We start from the raw sequence: 24,283 nt of genomic DNA on the forward strand, positions 1-24,283 counted from the left end.
ATTTATTTTACTTGTAAATATCTATTCTATTTATTTGATTTTGTTAGTATGTTTGGTTTTGTTCTGTGTCTCCCCCTTCTAGACTGTGAGCCCACTGTTGGGTAGGGACTGTCTCTATATGTTGCCAGCTTGTACCTCCCAAGCGCTTAGTACAGTGCTCTGCACACAGTAAGCGCTCAATAAATACGATTGATTGATTGATTGCAGAGCACTGTACTAAGCTCTTGGGAAGTACAAGTTGGCAACATAGAGAGAAGCAGCGTGGCTCAGTGGAAAGAGCACGGGCTTTGGAATCAGAGGTTATGGGTTCAAATCCTGGCTCCGCCACTTGTCAGCTGTGTGACCTTGGGGAAGTCACTTCACTTCTCTGGGCCTCGGTTGCCTCATCTGTAAAATGGGGATGAAGACGGTGAGCCCCACGTGGGACAACCTGATCACCTTATATCCCCCCAGCACTTAGAACAGTGCTTTGCCCATAGTAAGCGCTTAATAAATGCCATCATTATTATATAGAGACGGTCCCTACTCAACAACGGGCTCACAGTCTATTGAGCGTTTACTGTGTGCAGAGCACTGTACCACGCCCTTAGAAACTGCAATACAGCAATAAAGAGAGACAATCCCTGCCCACAACAGGCTCACAGTCTAGAGGCGGAGCACTGTACCAAGCCCTTAGAAACTGCAATACAGCAATAAAGAGAGACAGTCCCTGCCCACAACAGGCTCACAGTCTAGAGGCGGAGCACTGTACCAAGCCCTTAGAAACTGCAATACAGCAATAAAGAGAGACAGTCCCTGCCCACAACAGGCTCACAGTCTAGAGGCGGGGAGACAGACATTAATACAGGTATTGAAGTAATGAACAGGGCATTCATTCATTCACTCACTTGTATTCAATGGGCGCTTACCGTGTGCAGAGCACTGTACTAAATGCTTGGAAAGTACAGTTTGGCAACAGATAGAGACCATCCCTGCCCAACAACGGGCTCACAGTCTAGAAGGGGGAGAGAGACAACAGAACAAAACAAGTAGATAGTTCACTTCTCTGGGCCTCAGTTCCCTCACCTGTAAAATGGGGATTAAGACTGTGAGCCCCCCGTGGGACAACCTGATCACCTTGTAACCTCCCCAGCTCTTAGAACAGTGCTTTGCACATAGTAAGCGCTTAATAAATGCCATCATTATTAAGTAGCTAGGCGTCAGTAGCATCAAAGTAGATAAATAGAATTATAGATATATACACATCATTACTAAAATAAATAGATTAATAAATATGTACAGATATACACAAGTGCTGTGGGGCGGGGAAGGGGGTAGAGCAGAGGGAGGGAGTTGGGGCGATGGGGAGGGGAGGAGGAGCAGAGGAAAAGGGGGACTCAGTCTGGGAAGGCCTTCTGGAGGAGGTGAGCTCTCAGTAGGGCTTTGAAGGGGGGAAGAGAGCTAGTTTGGTGGATGTGAGGCATGGGAGACATGCAAAGTCTGTGTCTAAAGTCCTAGCTGAAGTAGCTGGGGCTCTCTTCCCTGGCTTCTCCCGCTCTGCTCCTCACTGTTGCAGCGTGGCTCAGTAGGAAAGAGCCCGGGCTTTGGAGTCAGAGGTCATGGGTTCAAATCCCAGCTCCGCCAATTGTCAGCTGTGGGACTTTGGGCAAGTCACATAACTTTTCTGTGCCTCAGTTACGTCATCTGTAAAATGGGGATTAAGACTGTGAGCCCCATGAGGGACAACCTGATCACCTTGTAACCTTCCCAGTGTTTAGAACAGTGCTTTGCACATAGTAAGCGCTTAATAAATGCCATCATTAATAGTACTCCCGCTCCCTCTTTGTGCTCTTTTCTCTCCCCACCCCGAAACCTAGCTATAGGGGTGACACCAGTGTCTCACCCCTTGATCCTCCTGCTTTTCTTGGCCTCTTCTCATCCTCTCTGTTGTTCCTTCTCCTTCCCCCTCGCCATCGTCCAGTCTTTCCAGTCAGGTACCAGCTGGGAGCCTCTCCAAGTCGATCCCTTCAAGGCCCTATTGAGAGCTCACGTCCTCCAGGAGGCCTTCCCAGACTGAGCCCCTTCCTTCCTCTCCTCCTCGTCCCCCTCTCCATCCCCCCCTTCTTACCTCCTTCCCTTCCCCACAGCACCTGTATATATGTATATATGTTTGTACATATTTATTACTCTATTTATTTATTTATTTTACTTGTACATATCTATTCTATTTATTTTATTTTGTTAGTATGTTTGGTTTTGTTCTCTGTCTTCCCCTTTTAGACTGTGAGCCCACTGTTGGGTAGGGACTGTCTCTATATGTTGCCAATTTGTACTTCCCAAGCGCTTAGTACAGTGCTCTGCACATAGTAAGCACTCAATAAATACGATTGATGATGATGATGATCAGAAGGCTTGGCTCCGGGTATTTCAGCTAGGGCTTTATACGGGGACTTCGTGGGCATGGTTTCAGCCTTCCCAGACTGAGCCCCTTCCTTCCTCTCCCCCTCGTCCCCCTCTCCATCCCCCCATCTTACCTCCTTCCCTTCCCCACAGCACCTGTATATATGTTTGTACATATTTATTACTCTATTTATTTTACTTGTACATATCTATTCTATTTATTTTATTTTGTTAATATGTTTGGTTTTGTTCTCTGTCTCCCCCTTTTAGACAGTGAGCCCACTGTTGGGTAGGGACTGTCTCTATGTGTTGCCAACTTGTACTTCCCAAGCGCTTAGTACAGTGCTCTGCACACAGTAAGCGCTCAATAAATATGATTGATGATGATGATGATGATGATAAATTTTCAGTCGATGCTGTTGATTCTAGGCCACACTGGGGTCTCTCTCTTAGATGACTTGGGGGGTGAGCTATTCATTCAATCGTTCATTCAATCGTATTTATTGACTGCTTACTGCGTGCAGAGCACTGTACTAAGCGCTTGGGAAGTACAAGTTGGCCACATATAGAGATGGTCCCTACCCAACAGTGGGCTTCCAGTCTAGAAGCTGTCATATTTTAAGTGTTGAGAGCCAAAGTAAATGACCTCTTTGGAAAAGGGTGGCTAATTGACTGAATTAGACTACGTTTCTCAAGAACAGCCATGTCACCCAACTGTGTTATCTGACCGTCAGTCAGTCAGGCGCTTACTGTGTGCAGAGCACTGTACTGAGCGCTTAGGGAGAGTGTAGTAGAACAGTAAACGGACACATTCCCTGCCCACAATGAGCTCACAGTCTAGAGGGGAACTAGACTAGAACCTTGTTCTCTGTGACACCCATAATTATCCCTTCCAGTTTCCGTATTACATTAACATAAGAGCAGCAGATCATCCAATTTCATATTTATGCTTTCTAACATTAGAACAATCCTATTCACCCAGCCATGCTCAGTGGTTGCTTTAGACGATAGTAATGACTGGAAATCCATTTTGAAAAGGAAAGCTTTGTTCGTATGACTTTTTTAAGAAGTTGTTCAGATTTTCTGCTTAGCGACGGAAAAGAACCAGTCATTTAGAGTTGTTATTTTTGAAGACCTAATTGGAAAAGGCTGGGAAACAGTGTAGCCTAGGAGAAAGAGTCAAAGGACGTGGATTCTGAGTTCCGATCTGCTACCGGTCTGCTGCGTGATCTCGGGCAAATCACTTAACTTCCCTGTGCCTCCGTTTACCTGTAAAAGGGGGATTGAATCCTTCTCCCTCCTATTTAGCCGTGAGCCCCGTGCGGGGCAGGGACTGTGTTCAAAATGATTATAGAGGAATCGATGAGCTCGAGGTACAGCGAGTAGGTTGGCATTTGGAGGAGTGAGCCATGTGGGCTGGGTTGTAAGAAATCAGCGACGCGAGGTAGGAGGGAGAGAGTCGATTGTGTGCCTTAAAGGCGACGACGGTGGGGACTTTGATGCGAAGGTGGGCGGGCAACCATTGGAGGTTTTGGAGGAGTGAGGAGATTTGAGCTGAATGTTTTTTGTCGAAAAATGATCCAGGCGGCAGACCGAAATCTGGACAGGAGGCAGGCAGGTCAGCGGGGAGGCTGATGCAGTAGTTAAAGGGGGATAGGATAAAATTTGGATTGATATGGTAGTTTGGATGGAAGGGAAATGGCAGATTCCAGGGAAGTCGGGAAGGTAGAACCGACAGGAGTTGGTGACAGATCGAATAGGCGGGTTGGATGGGAGAGATGAGTGTAGGGTAACGCCAAGGGTATGGACTTGTGAGACGGAGGGCCGGGGCACGGTTTGGGTGTGAAAACAAAGCATTCCGTTTTGGATGCATTAAAGCATGAGGTATCAGTGGGACATTCATTCATTCATTCATTCAATCGTATTAATTAATAATAATAATAATAATGATGACATTTATTAAGCGCTTACTATGTGCAAAGCACCGTTCTAAGCGCTGGGGAGGTTCCAAGGTGATCAGGTTGTCCCACGGGGGACTCACAGTCTTAATCCCCATTTTACAGATGAGGGAACTGAAGCCCAGAGAAGTGAAGTGACTTGCCCAAAGTCACACAGCTGACAATTGGCGGAGCCGGGATTCGAACCCATCATCATCATCATCATCAATCGTATTTATTGAGCGCTTACTATGTGCAGAGCACTGTACTAAGCGCTTGGGAAGTACAAATTGGCAACATATAGAGACCGTCCCTACCCAACAGTGGGCTCGAACTCTGACTCCAAAGCCCGGGCTCTTTCCAGTGAGCCTCGCTGAGCGCTTACTGTGTGCAGAGCACTGTACTAAGCTTGCTTGGGAAATCCAAGTTGGCAACATATAGAGACGGTCCCTACCCAACAGTGGGCTCACAGTCTGGAAGGGGGAGACAGAGAACAAAACCAAATATATTAACAAAATAAAATAAATAGAATAAATATGTACAAATAAATAAATACAGTAATAAATACATAAATAAATAAATGCATCTAAGTATAGGTGCCTTGAAGACAGAATGAAATGTGAGACTGTGGAGAAGATGAGAGTTTAGGGCTGGAGAGGTAGAATTGGGAGTCGTCAACCCAACGATGATTACCAGGATGTAGTTTTTTTTGAAGATTTGTTGACCTCCTTTAAGCCTAACCATTCTGGGTGGTTGTGTGTGGCCAAGAAGCGCTTCGTACAGTGCTCTACACACAGTAAGTGCTCAATAAATATGATTGAATGAGTGAATGAATGAAGAAGGAAGAAAGCTACACCGTTTTGAAGGGCCCAGGCCTCTCTTACTTGTGTGTGCTGTGTCTTTCCCACCTCAATCAATCAATCAATCGTATTTATTGAGCGCTTACTGTGTGCAGAGCACTGTACTGAGCGCTTGGGAAGTACAAGTTGGCAACATATAGAGACGGTCCCTACCCAACAGTGGGCTCACAGTCTAAAAGGGTGGACGGCGGGACAGGAGAGAACGAGGTACATTCCACTCCAAACTCCTCCACCTCATTCATTCATTCATTGTCGTATTTATTGAGCGCTTACTGTGTGCAGAGCACTGTACTGAGCGCTTGGGGAGTACAAAACGGCAACATATAGAGACGGTCCCCACCCGACTGCCCTTGGCCCCCTCCAATCTGACTTCCGTCCCCTTCACTCCACAGAAACTCCCCTCTCAAAGATCACCGGTGATCTCCTTCTTGGTAAATCCTACGACCTCTGCTCCATCCTGTCCCTCCTTGACCTCTCAGCTGCCTTCAACGCTGTTGACCACTGCCCTCTCTGCCATCCTGATTCGCTCCCTTTTATTAGAGAAGCAGCGTGGCTCAGTGGAAAGAGCCCGGGCTTTGGGGTCAGAGGTCATGGGTTCAAATCCCGGCTCCGCCAATTGTCAGCTGTGAGACTTTGGGCAAGTCACTTCACTTCTCTGGGCCTCAGTTCCCTCATCTGTAAAATGGGGATTAAGACTGTGAGCCCCACATGGGACAACCTGATCACCTTGTATCCTCCCCAGCGCTTAGAACAGTGCTTTGCACATAGTAAGTGCTTAACAAATACCAAAATTATCATTATTATTATTTATCCTTCCCCACAACACTCATGTACCTATGTGTAATTTATTTATTATAATGATAATGATGGTATCTCTGTCTCAGATTTATTACTCTATTTATTTTACTTGTACATATCTATTCTATTTATTTTATTTTGTTAATATGTTTGGTTTTGTTCTCTGTCTCCGCCTTCTAGACTGTGAGCCCACTTTTGGGTAGGGACCGTCTCTATATGTTGCTAACTTGTACTTCCCAAGCGCTTAGTACAGTGCTCTGCACACAGTAAGCACTCAATAAATACGATTGATTGATTGTTGGGTAGGGACCATCTCTATATGTTGCCAACTTGTGCTTCCCAAGCGCTTAGTACAATGCTCTGCACACAGTAAGTGCTCAATAAATACAATTGAATGAATGAATGAATATTTAAGTGCTTACTATGTGCCAAACATTGTTCTAAGCGCTGGATACTAATGTCTGTTTTCCCCTCTTTCCCCCCAGACTGTAAACTCATTATAGGCAGGGAATGTGTCTGTCTGTTGTTCTATTGGATGCTCCCAAGCGCTTAGTACAGTGCTCTGCACACAGTAAGCACTCAGTAAATACGATTGATTGATTGTTAGGTAGGGACCATCTCTATATGTTGCCAACTTGTGCTTCCCAAGCGCTTAGTACAGTGCTCTGCACACAGTAAGTGCTCAATAAATACAATTGAATGAATGAATGAATATTTAAGTGCTTACTATGTGCCAAACATTGTTCTAAGCGCTGGGTACTAATGTCTGTTTTCCCCTCTTTCCCCCCAGACTGTAAACTCGCTATAGGCAGGGAATGTGACTGTTTGTTGTTCTATTGGATGCTCCCAAGCGCTTAGTACAGTGCTCTGCACATAGTAAGCACTTTATAAATACAATTGACTGACTGAGGCTGATGCAGTAATCAAGGTGGGATGGGATAAATGCTTGAATCAACGTGGTAGCAGTTTGGATGGAGAGGAAAGGGCGAATTTTAGCGATGCTGTGAAGGTAGAACCGACAGGATTTGGTGACAGAATGAATATGCGGGTTTAACGGGAGTGATAAATCGAAGATAATCCCAGGGATACATGTCTGTGAGACCGGTGATGGGAAGGTCAGGAGATGACAGGGTGTGGGTGGGAAGATAAGGAATTCTGCTTTGGACACCTTAAGTTTCCAAAGTAGAGGCGTCCTTAGGCGGGAGGAAATCTGAGACCGCAGAGAAGGAGAAAGATCAGGGCTGGAGATATAGATTTGGGAATCATCCGCACAGAGGTAGTAGTTATCCAACCGAGGCTTCATTCATTCAGTCGTATTTATTGAGCGCTTAGTGTGTGCAGAGCACTGTACTAAGCGCTTGGGAAGTACAAGTTGGCTTCTAGCTCTCTTCCTCCCTTCAAGGCCCTACTGAGAGCTCACCTCCTCCAGGAGGCCTTCCCAGACTGAGCCCCTTCCTTCCTCTCCCCCTCATCCCCCTCTCCATCCCCGCATCTTACCTCCTTCCCTTCCCGACAGCCCCTGTATATATGTATATATGTTTGTACACGTTTATTACTCTATTTATTTTACTTGTACTATCTATTCTATTTATTTTATTTTGTTGGTGTGTTTGGTTTTGTTCTCTGTCTCTCCCTGTTAGACTGTGAGCCCACTGTTGGGTAGGGACTGTCTCTATATGTTGCCAACTTGTACTTCCCAAGCGCTTAGTACAGTGCTCTGCACACAGTAAGCGCTCAATAAATACGATTGATTGATTGATTGATTGATTGATTGATTCAATGATACTCTCCTCTCCTGGTTCTCCTCCTGTCTCTCTGGCCGCTCATTCTCGGCCTCTTGCTTGGGCTCCTCCTCTGCGGGGGTCCCTCTGGGCTCAGTTCTGGGTCCCCTTCTATTCTCCATCCACACCCATCTGTGTAGAACTCATTCATTCCCTTGGCATCAATAAAAATAACTCTGGTATTTAAGAGCTTACTATGCGCCGAGCGCTGGGGTGGATTGGGTTGGACACAGTCCCTGTCATTCATTCATTCAATTGGATTTATTGAGCGCTTACTGGGTCAGAGCTCTGTACGATTGAATGAATGAAGCCTCGGTTGGATAACTACTACCTCTACATGGATGATTCCCAAATTTACATCTCCAGCCCTGATCTTTCTCCTTCTCTGCGGTCTCAGATTTCCTCCCGCCTAAGGACGCCTCTACTTTGGAAACTTCAGGTGTCCAAAGCAGAATTCCTTATCTTCCCACCCACACCCTGTCATCTCCTGACCTTCCCATCACCGTCTCACAGACATGTGTGAGCCCACTCTTTTAGACTGTGAGCCCACTGTTGGGTACGGACTGTCTCTAGATGTTGCCAATTTGTACTTCCCAAGCGCTTAGTACAGTGCTCTGCACACAGTAAGCGCTCAATAAATATGATTGATGATGATGATGATGTATTTCTGGCATTATCTTCGACTTATCACTCCTGTTCGACCCGCATATTCATTCTGTCATGGGGCTCAAACTCTTTATCCCCAACTGTGTCCAACATGATTAACTAACTTCCCTCCTTCCTCTCCTCCTCCTCCTCCTCCCCATCCCCCCCACCTTACCTCCTTCCCCTCCCCACAGCACCTGGATATATGGATATATGTTTGTACGGATTTATTACTCTATTTTATTCGTACATATTTATTCTATTTATTTTGTTAATATGTTTTATTTTGTTGTCTGTCTCCCCCTTCTAGACTGTGAGCCCACTGTTGGGTAGGGACCGTCTCTATATGTTGCCAACTTGGACTTCCCAAGCGCTTAGTCCAGTGCTCTGCACACAGTAAGCGCTCAATAAATCCGATTGAATGAATGAACGAATCTGGGCCCCAGTTCCCTCACCTGGAAAATGGGGATTAAGACTGTGAGCCCTATGTGGGACAGGGACTGTGTCTAACCCAGTTACCAGTATATATGTTTGTACTTATTTATTACTCTATTTATAATAATAATGATAGCATTTATTAAGTGCTTACTATGTGCAAAGCACTGTTCTAAGCGCTGGGGAGGTTGCAAGGTGATCAGGTTGTCCCACGGGGGGCTCACAGTCTTAATCCCCATTTTCCAGATGAGGGAACTGAAGCCTAGAGAAGTGAAGTGACTTGCCCAAAGTCCCACAGCTGGCTATTGGCAGAGCCGGGATTTGAACCCATGACGTCTGACTCCAAAGCCCGGGCTCTTTCCACTGAGCCACGCTGCTTCTCTATTATTATTTATTTTACTTGTACATATTTATTTTATTTGGTTTATATGTTTTGTTTTCTTGTCCGTCTCCCCCTTCTAGACAGTGAGCCCGCTGTTGGGTAGGGACCGTCTCTATATGTTGCCAACTTGTACTTCCCAAGCGCTTAGCACAGTGCTCTGCACACAGTAAGCGCTCAATAAATGCGATTGAATGAATGAATGAATGAATCTGGGCCTTAGTTCCCTCACCTGGAAAATGGGGATTAAGCCTATGTGAGCCCTATGTGGGACAGGGACTGTGTCTAACCCAGTTACCTGTATATATGTTTGTACATATTTATTACTCTATTTATTTTACTTGTACATATTTATTCTATTTATTTTGTTTGGTTTATATGTTTTGTTTTCTTGCCTGTCTCCTGCTTCTAGACTGTGAGCCCGCTTTTGGGTAGGGACCGTCTCTAGATGTTGCCAACTTGTACTTCCCAAGCGCTTAGTACAGTGCTCTGCACACAGTAAGAGCTCAATAAATACATTTGAATGAATGAATGAATGAACTTGTTATCTACCCCCAGCGCTTAGTACAGTACAGTTATTATTACCATTTTTTAAAAAAGTCATAAAAAAGAAATTGACAAAACCAATGTGCTTGGATTTTTCTTAAAGGTCATAAAAATAAATAATAATAATACTTGTGGTATTTGTTAAGGGCTTACTGTGTGCCAGGCACTGTACTAAACGCCAGGGTGGATACAAGCAAAACGGGTTGGACACAGTCCCTGTCCCACTTGGGGCTCTCAGTCTCAATCCCCGTTTTCCAGATGAGGGAACTGAGGCCCAGAGAAGGGAAGTGACTTGCCCAAGGTCACGCAGCAGACAAGTGGCGGAGGCCAGATTAGAACCCACGGCTTTCCAACTCCCAGGCCCGGGCTGTAGCCACCCTGTCATTCATTCATTCAATCGTATTTATTGAGCACTTACTGTGTGCAGAGCACTGTACTAAGCGCTTGGGAAGTCCAAGTTGGCAACATATAGAGACGGTCCCTACCCAACAGAGGGCTCACAGTCTAGGAGGGGGAGACAGAGAACAAAACCAAACATATTAACAAAATAAAATAAATAGAATAGATATGGACAAATAAAATAGAGTGATAAATCCGTACAAACATATATACATATATACAGGTGCTGTGGGGAAGGGAAGGAGGTAAGGTGAGGGGGATGGAGAGGGGGAGGAGGGGATGACAATAGTGATGGCATTTATTAAGCGCTTACTATGTGCCAAGCACTGTTCTAAGCGCTGGGGAGGTTACAAGGTGACCAGGTTGTCCCAGGGGGGACGCACAGTCTTCATCCCCATTTCACAGATGAGGGAACTGAGGCCCAGAGAAGCAAAGTGACTCGCCCAAAGTCACCCAGCTGACAATTGGCAGAGCCGGGATTTGAACCCACGACCCCTGCCTCCCAAGCCCGGGCTCTCTTCTCCTGAGAGAAGCAGCGCGGCACAGTGGCAAGAGCTCGGGCTTCGGAGTCGGAGGCCATGGGTTCAAATCCTGGCTCCACCAGTTGTCAGCTGTGTGACTCTGGGCAAGTCACTTCACTTCCCTGGGCCTCCGTTACCGCGTCTGTAAAATGGGGATGAAGACTGTGAGCCCCCGCCGTGGGACAACCTGATCATCTCGTAACCTCTCCAGCGCTTAGAACAGCGCTCTGCACATAGTAAGCGCTTAATAAATGCCATTATTATTATTATTAAGACCGTGAGCCGCCCGTGGGACAACCTGATCACCTCGTAACCTCCCCAGCGCTTAGTACAGTGCTTTGCACATAGTAAGCGCTTAATAAATGCCATCGTATTATTAGTATTTTCCACGCCGCTTCTCACACGCTGCTCCCCACGGGGGGAGAGGCCGCGTCCGACCGAGTGCTGGTATATTTTCGTGAGCGATGACCGGGACTCACTGTGACTGTGAGCCCACTGTTGGGGAGGGACCGTCTCTATATGTTGCCAATTTGTACTTCCCAAGCGCTTAGTACAGTGCTCTGCACATAGTAAGCGCTCAATAAATCCGATTGATGCTGATGACTCACGGCCCACGGCTCTCTTCTCTTTGCAGAGTAGCGGCAAGAGCTCGGTGCTGGAGAGTCTGGTGGGCCGGGACCTGCTCCCGCGGGGCACCGGGGTGGTCACCCGCCGTCCCCTCATCCTGCAGCTGGTCCACGTCTCCCCCGAGGACAGGCGGAAAACATCGGCAGACGAAAACGGCAAGTGGCCCCGGGGGACGGAGGGCGGGAGGAAGGGCACAGATAATAATCATCATAATGGGGGTATTTCATAATAATAATAATAATAATAATGATGATGGCATTTATGAAGCGCTTACTGTGTGCAATGCACTGTTCTAAGCGCTGGGAAGGTTACAAGGTGATGAGGTTGTCCCACGGGGGGCTCACAGTCTTAATCCCCATTTTACAGATGAGGGAACTGAGGCCCAGAGAAGCGAAGTGACTTGCCTAAAGTCACACAGCTGACGGTTGGCGGAGCCGGGATTTGAACCCGCAGGCCCTGACTCCAAAGCCCGGGCTCTTTCCACTGAGCCATGCTGCTTCTCTATTTAATAATAATAATAATAATGATGGCATTTATTAAGCACTTACTATGTGCAAAGCACTGTTCTAAGCACTGGGGAGGTTACAAGGTGATCAGGTTGTCCCACGGGGGGCTCACAGTCTTAATCCCCATTTTGCAGATGAGGGAACTGAGGCCTAGAGAAGTGAAGTGACTTGCCTAAAGTCACACAGCTGACAGTTGGCGGAGCCGGGATTTGAACCCTCAGGCTCTGACTCCAAAGCCTGGGCTCTTTCCACGGAGCCACGCTGCTTCTCTATTTAATAATAATAATCATAATAATCATAATAATGATGGCATTGCAAGATGATCAGATTGTCCCACGGGGAGCTCACAGCCTTCATCCCCATTTTACAGATGAGGGAACTGAGGCCCAGAGAAGTGAAGTGACTTGCCTAAAGTCACACAGCTGACAGTTGGCGGAGCCGGGATTTGAACCCTCAGGCTCTGACCCCAAATCCTGTGCTCTTTCCACTGAGCCACGCTGCTTCTCTATTTAATAATAATAATCATAATAATCATAATAATGATGGCATTTATGAAGCGTTTGCTATGTGCAAAGCACCGGTGGTGCTGGGAGGGTTACAAGATGATCAGGTTGTCCGACGGGGAGCTCACAGTCCTCATCCCCATTTTACAGATGAGGGAACTGAGGCCCAGAGAAGTGAAGTGACTTGCCTAAAGTCACACAGCTGACAATAGGCGGAGCCGGGATTTGAACCCTCAGGCTCTGACTCCAAAGCCCGGGCTTTTTCCACTGAGCCATGCTGCTTCTCTATTTAATAATAATAATAATAATAATGAGGATGGCATTTATGAAGCGTTTACTATGTGCAAAGCACCGGTGGTGCTGGGAAGGTTACAAGATGATCAGGCTGTCCCACGGGGAGCTCACAGTCCTCATCCCCATTTTACAGATGAGGGAACTGAGGCCCAGAGAAGTGAAGTGACTTGCCCAAAGTCACACAGCTGACAAATGGTGGAGGCGGAATTTGAACCCATGACCTCTGACTCCAAAGCCCGGGCTCTTTCCACTGAGCCATGCTTCTTCCCTATTTAATAATAATAATAATAGTAATAATGATGATGGCATTTATGAAGCGTTTACTATGTGCAAAGCACTGGTTGTGCTGGGAAGGTTACAAGATGATCAGGTTGTCCCGTGGGGAGCTCACAGTCTTCATCCTCATTTTACAGATGAGGAAACTGAGGCCCAGAGAAGTGAAGTGACTTGCCCAAAGTCACTCAGCTGACAAGTGGTGGAGCCGGGATTTGAACCCATGACCTCTGACTCCAAAGCCCGGGCTCTTTCCACTGAGCCATGCTGCTTCTCTATTAATTATAATAATAATGTTGGCATTTATTAAGCGCTTACTATGTGCAAAGCACTGTTCTATGCACTGGGGAGGTTACAAGGTGATCAGTTTGTCCCACGGGGGGTTCACAGTCTTAATCCCCATTTTACAGATGAGGTAACTGAGGCCCAGAGAAGTGAAATGACTGGCTCAAAGTCACCCAGCTGACAAGTGGCGGAGCCGGAATTTGAACCCATGACCTCTGACTCCAAAGCCCGGGCTCTTTCCACTGAGCCATGCTGCTTCTCTAGTTAATAATAATAATAATAATGATGGCATTTATTAAGCACTTACTATGTGCAAAGCACTGTTCTAAGCACTGGGGAGGTTACAAGGTGATCAGGTTGTCCCACGGGGGGCTCACAGTCTTAATCCCCATTTTGCAGATGAGGGAACTGAGGCCCAGAGAAGTGAAGTGACTTGCCCAAAGTCACACAGCTGACAAGTGGGGGAGCCGGGATTTGAACCCATGACCTCTGACTCCAAAGCCCGGGCTCTTTCCACTGAGCCACGTTGCTTCTCAACATCTGCCGGTCTATCCTTAACAGGAAGTCGGGGCGGGGGAGATATTTTTATTCTTCATATAAATTAATGTGGATGGTTCACTTTCAGTCGGTGGTTCTATTCTATTCCAAACGCCGAGGTGAGACAACCGATTTTGTGACCCGTTTTCAGGGCTGGGAGAGGGATACGAGCCCTGTCATTTTTGTTACTCCTCATGACACAATTCTGTGTTTGAAAGCTAAACTTCAACTGTGGATCTTTTTTTAATGGTATTTAAATGCTTCCTATGTGCCGAGCACTGTACTAAGCGCCCAGGTAGGTACAAGATAATCAGGTCTCCTTCCCTTCTGTTTATTTTATTTTGTTAATCTGTTTTGTTTTGTTGTCTGTCTCCCCCTTCTAGACTGTGAGCCCACTGTTGGGTAGGGACCGTCTCTAGATGTTGCCAACTTGGACTTCCCAAGCGCTTAGTACAGTGCTCTGCACACAGTAAGTGCTCAATAAATATGATTGATTGATTGATTGATTGATTGATTCCCACATGGGGCTCACAGTCTTAATCCCCGTATTACAGGTGAGGTAAGTCAGATGATGCCCAAGGCCACCCAGCTGACAAATGGCGAAGCCGGGATTCAAGCGCTTAGTACAGTGCTCTGCACACAGTAAGCGCTCAATAAATACGATTGATTGATTGATTGATTGGCACCCAGGCGTGCTCTCTTTCCCCTAGGCCACACTGCTTCTAATATTCAGGGATGACTCAATGAGAAATCCCCGAAATCTGCTTTTCTCTCTCATTTCTTGGTGGTGTTTTGGGCTATTTGAGCAACAGAGCTTCCCCTTATGATCTGATAAGCGGATGAGTCTTTCTTTAATCTTTTTATTCATTCAGTCGTATTTCTCGAGCGCTGAGCGCTCGGGAGAGGACAACACAACAGAAAGCAGATGCATTCCCTGCCCACGATGACTTAGAGTCTAGAGCAGAGGAGACCGACATTAATACGAATAAATAAATGACAGATCAGTCAATCAATCGTATTTATTGAGCGCTTACTGTGTGCAGAGCACCGGACTAAGCGCTTGGGAAGTACAAGCTGGCAACATATAGGGACGGTCCCTACCCAACAGTGGGCTCAGAGTCTAGAAGGGGGAAACAGAGAACAAAACCAAACATATTTACAAAATAAAATAAATAGAATAGATATGCTGTGGGGTTTGGGAGAATTATGAGGGGGGTGTCGATGGCAGAACGGCAGAGTGGTCAGGGTCCGTTCTTCCTGTCACCCTTTTCCCTTTTTTATTAACAATTTGTCCCTGCCTCTTACCCGCATCTCTTTGTTTCCGCGGAAAAGCCGATGGGGCCTTTCTCGACGGAAGGAAATTTGCCCCTTTGTTTCCTTTGGGGGAAAAGTAGGAGGAGACAGAAAGAAGAAGGAGACTATAGAAGGGTCATGAGCTGAAACAATTAGAAAATGAGTCTGTTCATCATTATCATTTTGGGATTTGTTGAGCGCTTATTGTGTGTCAAGCCCTGTTCTGAGCACTCGGGCCTTGAGGGCAAAAAGAGCCAGTGAGCTGACTCAAAATATAATGCAGTTGCTAAGCTTTTTTCTGGCCTTATAATTCCTTTTGTTCCCCTCCGTTAGTACAGAGCTCTGCAAACAGTAAGCGTTCAGTAAATACCATCGATAGATTGATTGATTGTCACTTGAAGGTGTAGTGTGTTGGAAGGGGCTTATCTCTAGAAGTTAGTAGGCATTGAGATCGGTTCAGTGAATACCATCGATTGATTAATTAATTGTCACTTGAAGGGGTAGTGTGTTGGAAGGGACTTATCTCTAGACGTTAGGCATTGAGATCGGTTCAGTAAATACCATCGATTGATTGATTGATTGTCACTTGAAGGTGTAGTATGTTGGAAGGGGCTTATCTCTAGAAGGATTAATTGATTGTCACTTGAAGGTGTAGTGTGTTGGAAGGGGCTTATCTCTCGAAGTTAGTAGGCATTGAGATTGGTTCGGTAAATACCATCGATTGATTAATTGATTGTCACTTGAAGGTGTAGTGTGTTGGAAGGGGCTTATCTCTAGAAGTTAGTAGGCACTGAGATCGGTTCAGTAAATACCATCGATTGATTAATCGATTGTCACTTGAAGGTGTAGTGTGTTGGAAGGGGCTTATCTGTAGAACTTAATAGGCATTGAGATCGGTTCAGTAAATACCATCGATTGATTAATTGATTGTCACTTGAAGGGGTAGTGTGTTGGAAGGGGCTCATCTCTAGAAGTTAATAGGCACTGAGATCGGTTCAGTAAATACCATCGATTGATTAATTGATTGTCACTTGAAGGGGTAGTGTGTTGGAAGGGGCTTATCTATAGAAGTTAGTAGGCATTGAGATCGATTCAGTAAATACCATCGATTGATTAATTGATTGTCACTTGAAAGTGTGTGTTGGAAGGGGCTTATCTCTAGAAGGAGTAATTGATTGTCACTTGAAGGTGTAGTGTGTTGGAAGGGGCTTATCTCTCGAAGTTAGTAGGCATTGAGATTGGTTCGGTAAATACCATCGATTGATTAATTGATTGTCACTTGAAGGTGTAGTGTGTTGGAAGGGGCTTATCTCTAGAAGTTAGTAGGCACTGAGATCGGTTCAGTAAATACCATCGATTGATTAATCGATTGTCACTTGAAGGTGTAGTGTGTTGGAAGGGGCTTATCTGTAGAACTTAATAGGCATTGAGATCGGTTCAGTAAATACCATCGATTGATTAATTGATTGTCACTTGAAGGGGTAGTGTGTTAGAAGGGGCTCATCTCTAGAAGTTAATAGGCATTGAGATCGGTTCAGTAAATAGCATCGATTGATTAATTGATTGTCACTTGAAGGGGTAGTGTGTTGGAAGGGGCTTATCTCTAGAAGTTAGTAGGCATTGAGATCGGTTCAGTAAATACCATCGATTGATTAATTGATTGTCACTTGAAAGTGTGTGTTGGAAGGGGCTTATCTCTAGAAGGAGTAATTGATTGTCACTTGAAGGTGTAGTGTGTTGGATGGGGCTTATCTCTAGAAGTTAGTAGGCATTGAGATTGGTTCAGTAAATACCATCGATTGATTAATTGATTGTCACTTGAAGGGGTAGTGTGTTGGAAGAGGCTTATCTCTAGAAGTTAGTAGGCACTGAGATTGGTTCAGTAAATACCATCGATTGATTGACTGTCACTAGAAGGGGTAGTGTGTTGGAAGGGGCTTATCTCTAGAAGTTAATAGGCATTGAGATCGGTTCAGTAAATACCATCGATTGATTAATTGATTGTCACTTGAAGGTGTAGTGTGTTGGAAGGGGCTTATCTCTAGAAGTTAATAGGCATTGAGATCGGTTCAGTAAATACCATCGATTGATTAATTGATTGTCACTTGAAGGGGTAGTGTGTTGGAAGAGGCTTATCTCTAGAAGTTAGTAGGCACTGAGATTGGTTCAGGAAATACCATCGATTGATTGACTGTCACTAGAAGGGGTAGTGTGTTGGAAGGGGCTTATCTCTAGAAGTTAATAGGCATTGACATTGGTTCAGTAAATACCATCGATTGATTAATTGATTGTCACTTGAAGGTGTAGTGTGTTGGAAGGGGCTTATCTCTAGAAGTTAGTAGGCACTGAGATCGGTTCAGTAAATACCATCGATTGATTAATTGATTGTCACTTGAAGGGGTATTGTGTTGGAAGGGGCTTATCTCTAGAAGTTAATAGGCATTGAGATTATTTTATAGTCCCCAATACTCTAATACTTTTAGTATGTACCATGGCCTAGTGGAAAGAGCACGGGCCTGTGTTCTAATCCCTGCCCTGCCAGTTGCTTTCTGTGTGACCTTGGGCAAGTCACTTAACTTCTCTGGGCTTCAATTTCCTCCACCGTCAATCGGGAATTAAATACCCGTTCTCCCCCTTTCTTATACTGTAAACCCCATAATAATAATAATGATGATGATGATGACATTTCTTAAGTGCTTACTATGCACTGTTCTAAGCACGGGGGGGGATACAAGGTGATCAGGTTGTCCCACGTGGGGCTCAGAGTCTTCATCCCCATTTTCCAGATGAGGGAACTGAGGCCCAGAGAAGTGAAGTGACTTGCCCAGAGTCACTCAGCCTCCTTGCTGAGCTCCCTGCCTCCTGTCTCTCCCCACTCCAGTTCATAACTTCACTCTGCTGCTGCCCGGATCATTTTCCTACAAAATCGTTAAGGCCGTGTTTTCCCCGCTCGTCAAGAACCTCCTGCGGTTGCCCACGTGGTGTAGAGAAGCAGCATGGCGTAGTGGCTAGAGCATGGACCTAGGAATCAGAAGGTCATGGGTTCGAATTGGACCATCTCTATATGTTGCCAACTTGTACTTCCCAAGGGCTTAGTCCAGTGCTCTGCACACAGTAAGCGCTCAATAAATACGATTGAATGAATGAATCCCAGCTCCATCACTGTGTGACCTTGGGCAAGTCACTTCTCTGGGCGTCAGTTCCCTCATCTGTAAAATGGGGATTGAGACTGTGAGCCCCACATAGGGCAGGGACTGTGTCCAACCCGATATGTTCAGTGCTTAGTTCTATTTATTTTATTTTGTTAGTAAGTTTGGTTTTGTTCTCCGTCTCCCCCTTCTAGACTGTGAGCCCACTGTTGGGTAGGGACCGTCTGTATATGTTGCCAACTTGGACTTCCCAAGCGCCTAGTACAGTGCTCTGCACACAGTAAGCGCTCAATAAATATGATTGATTGCCTGGCACATAGTAAGTGCTTAACAAATACCACAAGTATTATTATTATTATTATCTACCTCTGCATCAAACAGAAGCTCCGTACCGGGCACTCAATCGGCTTGCCCCCTCCTACCTCAGCTTGTTGCTTTCCTACTTTGGGTTCGAATCCCGGCCCCGCCACATGTCTGCTGCGTGACCTTGGGCAAGCCGCTTCACTTCTCTGTAGAGTAGCAGCGTGGCTCAGCCGAAAGAGTTTGGGCTTTGGAGTCAGTGGTCGTGGGTTCTAATCCTGCTCTGCCACTTAACAATAATAATTTGAGAAGCAGCGTGGCTCAGTGGAAAGAGCCCGGGCTTTGGAGTCAGAGGGCATGAGTTCAAATCCCGGCTCTGCCAATTGTCAGCTGTGTGACTTTGGGTAAGTCACTTCACCGCTCTGGGCCTCAGTTCCCTCGTCTGTAAAATGGGGATGAAGACTATGAGCCCCCCATGGGACCACCTGATCACCTTGTAACCTCCCCAGCCCTTAGAACAGTGCTTTGCACATAACACTTAATAAATGCCATTATTATTATTATTATTATTATTATTATTATTATTATTATTATTATTATTCTCTGAGCCTCAGTTACCCCATCTGTAAAAGGGGGATTAAAGCTGTGGGCCCCACGTGGGACAACCTGATCACCTTGTATCCCCCTCCAGTGCTTAGAACAGTGCTTAGCACAATAGTAAGTGCTTAACAAATGCCTATTATTATTATTATTATAACTATAGCCCTGCCTTCCTACTTAGCAGCCTAAGGCCAGCCTACTAACGGTACCTTGATCTTGTCTATGTCGCCGCTGACCTTTCATCGGCATCCCGCCCCTGGCCTGGAGCTCCCTCCCTCCTCGAATCAATCAATCAGTCAATCAATCAATCAGTCATATTTATTGAGCGCTTACGGTGTGTAGAGCACTGTACTAAGCGCTTGGGAAGTACAAGTTGGCAACATATAGAGACAGTCCCTACCCAACAGTGGGCTCACAGTCTAAAAGGGGGAGACAGAGAACAAAACCAAGCATACTAACAAAATAAAATAAATAGAATAGATATGTACGGGTAAAATAAATGAATAAATAGAGTAATAAATATGTACAAACATATATACATATATACAGGACATATATACAGCACTCAAATCCGACAGACAATGACTCTCTCCCCCTTTAAAGCCCTACCAAAGGCCCATCTCCTCCAGTAGGCCTTCCCTGACTAATCCCTCCTTTCTTTTTCTTCCACTCCCTTCTGCGTCACCTTGGCTTAGTCATTTTATTCATTCCCCCCCGGCCCCAGTCCCACAGCACTTATGTCTATATCCGTTTGGTTTTTTTCATTTATGTCTGTGTCCTTCCCCCCAACACCCCCCCCAAAACTCATTGTGGGCAGGGAATATGTCTGTTTATTGTTGTATCATACTCTCCTAGGCGCTTAGTATAGTGCTCTGCATATAGTAAGCACTCAGTCAATATGTTTGAGTAAATTATTTATAATAATGGCATTTATTAAGCACTTACTATGTCCAAAGCACTGTTCTAAGCGCTGGCACTGTTCTAATTATTTATATTAATGTCAGTTTCCCCTCTAGACTGTAAGCCCATTGTGGGCAGGGAATGTGTCTGTTTATTGTTGTATCGTACTCTCCTAAGCGCTTAGTATAGTGCTCTGCATATAGTAAGCACTCAATAAATATGTTTGAGTAAATTATAATAATGGCATTTATTAAGCACTTACTATGTCCAAAGCACTGTTCTAAGCGCTGGCACTGTTCTAATTATATTAATGTCAGCTTTTCCCTCTAGACTGTAAGCCCGTTGTGGGCAGGGAATGTGTCTGCTTATTGTATCGTACTCTCCTAAGCGCTTAGTATAGTGCTGTGCGTATAGTAAGCACTCAGAAAATGTTTGAGTAAATTATTTATAATAGTGGCATTATTAAGCACTTACTATTTGCAAAGCACTGTTCTAAGTGCTGGCACTGTTCTAATTATTTATATTAATGTCAGCTTTCCCCTCTAGACTGTAAGCCCGTTGTGGGCAGGGAATGTGTCTGCTTATTGTTGTATCATACTCTCCTAGGCGCTTAGTATAGTGCTCTGCATATAGTAAGCACTCAATAAATATGTTTGAGTAAATTATAATAATGGCATTTATTAAGCACTTACTATGTCCAAAGCACTGTTCTAAGCGCTGGCACTGTTCTAATTATATTAATGTCAGCTTTTCCCTCTAGACTGTAAGCCCGTTGTGGGCAGGGAATGTGTCTGCTTATTGTTGTATCATACTCTCCTAGGTGCTTAGTGTAGTGCTCTGCATATAGTAAGCACTCAGTAAATATGTTTGAGTAAATTATAATAATGGCATTTATTAAGCACTTACTATGTCCAAAGCACTGTTCTAAGCGCTGGCACTGTTCTAATTATTTGTATTAATGTCAGCTTTCCCCTCTAGACTGTAAGCCCATTGTGGGCAGGGAATGTGTCTGCTTATTGTTGTATCGTACTCTCCTAGGCATTTAGTATAGTGCCCTGCACACAGTAAGCACTCAGTAAATACGATTGAGTCAGTTATTTATATTAATGTCAATTTCCCCCTCTAGACTGTAAGCCCGTTGTGGGCAGGGAATGTGTCTGTTTATTGTACTCTCCTAAGCGCTTAGTATAGTGCCCTGCACACTGTAAGCACTCAGTCAGTACGATTGAATCAATTATTTATATTAATGTCAGTTTCCCCCTCTAGACCGTAAGCCCGTTGTGGGCAGGGAATGTATCTGTTTATTGTTGTATCGTACTCTCCAGAGCGCTTAGTACAGTGATCTGCACACAGTAAGCACTCAGTAAATACGATTGAGTCAATTATTTATATTAGTGTCAGTTTCCCCCTCTAGACTGTAAGCCCGTTGTGGGCAGGGAATGTGCCTGTTTATTGTTGTATCGTACTCTCCTAAGCGCTTAGTATAGTGCCCTGCACACAGTAAGCACTCAGTAAATACGATTGAGTCAATATATTAATGTCAATTTCCCCCTCTAAACTGTAAGCCCGTTGTGGGCAGGGAATGTGTCTGCTTATTGTTGTATCGTACTCTCTGAAGCGCTCAGTATAGTGCTGTGCACACAGTAAGCACTCAGTAAATGCAATTGAATCAATTATTTATATTAATGTCAGTTTCCCTCTCTAGACTGTAAGCCCGTTGTGGGCAGGGAATGTGTCTGTTATACTGCACTCTCCTAAGCGCTTAATACAGTGCTCGGCATACAGTAATTGCTCAATTGATTGAGGCAGGGACCATGTCCAACCTGACTAGCTTGTATCCACCCCAGCGCTTAGTACAGTGCCTGACACTTCCCAAGCGCTTAGTCCAGTGCTCTGCACACAGTAAGCGCTCAATAAATACGATCGATTGATTGACACGTAGGACGCGTTTAACAGATATTTAAAAATAAAAAGCGATGTACTGAAGGGAGAGCCACGGGGTTATGCCAAATTTACCTGCCATTTATTGGTTTTGTATCAATGTCCGTCTCCCCCTCCAGATGTAATCTCCTTGTGGGTAGGGAGTGCGTCCGGCCGTTGTTATAGCGTTCTCTCCCGTGCGTTTAGTACAGTGCTCAGCACACCGGGAGCGCTCAGTAAGTACCACCGAATGAATTGAAATGCGATCGAAATGTTCGAATTGATAGAGCCACAGGGACCGGGGACGGACTTCGAAGTTGGGAAGGAAGTCATTTTAGCCCCCAGAGCGGCGGTTAAAATACCCTACTGAGAGCTCACCTCCTCCAGGAAGCCTTCCCAGACTGAACCCCCTCCTTCCCCTCCCCACAGCACCTGTATAGATGCTTGTACGGATTTATTACTCTATTTACGGATTTATTTTATTTGTCCATATTTCTTCTATTGATTTTATTTTGTCACTATGTTTTGTTTTGTTGTCTGTCTCCCCCTTCTATAATAATAATAATGGCATTTATTAAGCGCTGACTATGTGCAAAGCACTGTCCTAAGTGCTGGGGAGGTACAAGGTAATCAGGTTGTCCCATGTAGGGCTCACGGGATTCATCCCCATTTTCCAGATGAGGGAACTGAGGCCCAGAGAAGGGAAGTGACTGGCCCAAAGTCACCCAGCTGACAAGTGGCGGAGCCGGGATTTGAACCCATGACCTCTGACTCCAAAGCCCGGGCTCTTTCCACTGAGCCACGCTGCTTCTAGACTGTGAGCCCGCTGTGGGGTAGGGGCCGTCTCTAGATGTTGCCAACTTGGACTTCCCAAGCGCTTAGTGCAGTGCTCTGCACACAGTAAGCGCTCAATAAATACGATTGAATGAATTGAATTGAATGAATAATGCCCTTTCCAGGCTTTTATTCTCCCTTCAGGTCTTTGAGAGCAGGGGCTGACTTTGTAATCCCTTGTAATAATAATAGCCATAGTGGCATTTGTTAAGCGCTTACTATGTGCAAAGCACTGTTCTAAGCGCTGGGGAGGTTACAGGGTGATCAGGTTGTCCCATCGGGGGCTCACGGTCTTCATCCCCATTTTCCAGATGGGGGAACTGAGGCACAGAGAAGTGAAGCGACTGGCCCAAAGTCACACAACTGACAAGTGGTGGAGCCGGGATTTGAACCCATAATAATAATAGTAATGGCATTTATTAAGCGCTTTCTATGTGCAAAGCACTGTTCTAAGTGCTGGGGAGGTTACAGGGTGATCAGGTTGTCCCACGGGGGGCTCACAGTCTTCATCCCCATTTTACAAATGAGGTAACTGAGGCACAGAGAAGTGAAGCGACTTGCCCAAAGTCACACAGCTGACAATTGGCAGAGCCGGGATTTGAACCCATGACCTCTGACTCCAAAGCCCGGGCTCTTTTCCACTGAGCCACGCTGCTTCTCTTGTACATTTGTTTAACCAGTGCCACCCACCCCACCCACCCTAGTCACCTCGTCCTCTCGTTCCCTGCCTTGGTCAATCAATCAATCAATCAATCGTATTTATTGAGCGCTTACTGTGTGCAGAGCACTGTACTAAGCGCTTGGAAAGGACAAGTTGACAACATATAGAGACGATCCCTACCCAACAGCGGGCTCACAGTCCTGGGACTGGTGGATTTTTGTTGGGGCAGAGTGATGTCCTTACTTAAGCTCACTGTGGGCAGGGAATGTGTCCGTTTATTGTTATATTGGGCTCTCCCCAGCCCTTAGAACAGCAAGCGCTCTGCACACAGTAAGCGCTCAATAAATACGATTGAATGAATGAATGAATGAATACTCTGCCCACAGCGTTCATAAATACAACTGTATGCATGAACACGTCATTTTGCATTCATTCAGTTGTATTTATTGAGCACTTACTGTGTGCAGAGCACTGTACTAAGCTCTCGGGAAGTGCAAGTCGGCAACTTATAGAGACGGTCCCTACCCAACAGCGGGCTCACAGTCTAGAAGGGGGAGACAGAGAACAAAACGAAACATGTGGACGGGTGTCAAGCCACCAGAATAAATAAAAATAAAGCTAGATAAACATCATTAACAAAATAAATAGAATAGTAACTATGTACAAGTAAAATAGAGTGATGAATCTGTACAAATATATGCAAGTGCCGTGGGAAGGGGAAGGAGGTAGGGCGGGGGGGATGGAGAGGGGGAGAGGAAAAAGGGGGCTCAGTCTGGGAAGGCCTCTTGGAGGAGGTGAGCTCTCAGTAAGGCCTTGAAGGGAGGAAGAGAGCTCGTTTGGCGGATGGGTGGAGGGAGGGCATTCCATGCCCCGGGGGAGGACGTGGGCCGGGGGTCGACGGCGGGACGGGCGAGAGCGAGG

The 24,283-nt window shown here is 45.6% G+C and overlaps 1 protein-coding gene across 4 annotated transcripts in view; it reads left to right on the top strand.

Moving 5' to 3' along the window:
• The window catches only part of DNM1L (dynamin 1 like), a 118,865-nt gene that overhangs the window by 12,659 nt on the left and 81,923 nt on the right, over positions 1–24,283 (top strand). For all 4 annotated transcript variants that reach the window (XM_038761023.1, XM_038761039.1, XM_038761031.1 and 1 more), the window contains exon 2: positions 11,315–11,462. In XM_038761023.1, the coding sequence (XP_038616951.1) occupies positions 11,315–11,462 (148 nt within the window). The remainder of the gene's footprint in view (positions 1–11,314; positions 11,463–24,283) is intronic.

The sequence above is a fragment of the Tachyglossus aculeatus genome, chromosome 2 (genome assembly GCF_015852505.1).
Source record: "Tachyglossus aculeatus isolate mTacAcu1 chromosome 2, mTacAcu1.pri, whole genome shotgun sequence".
NCBI classification, from domain to species: Eukaryota; Metazoa; Chordata; class Mammalia; order Monotremata; family Tachyglossidae; genus Tachyglossus; species Tachyglossus aculeatus.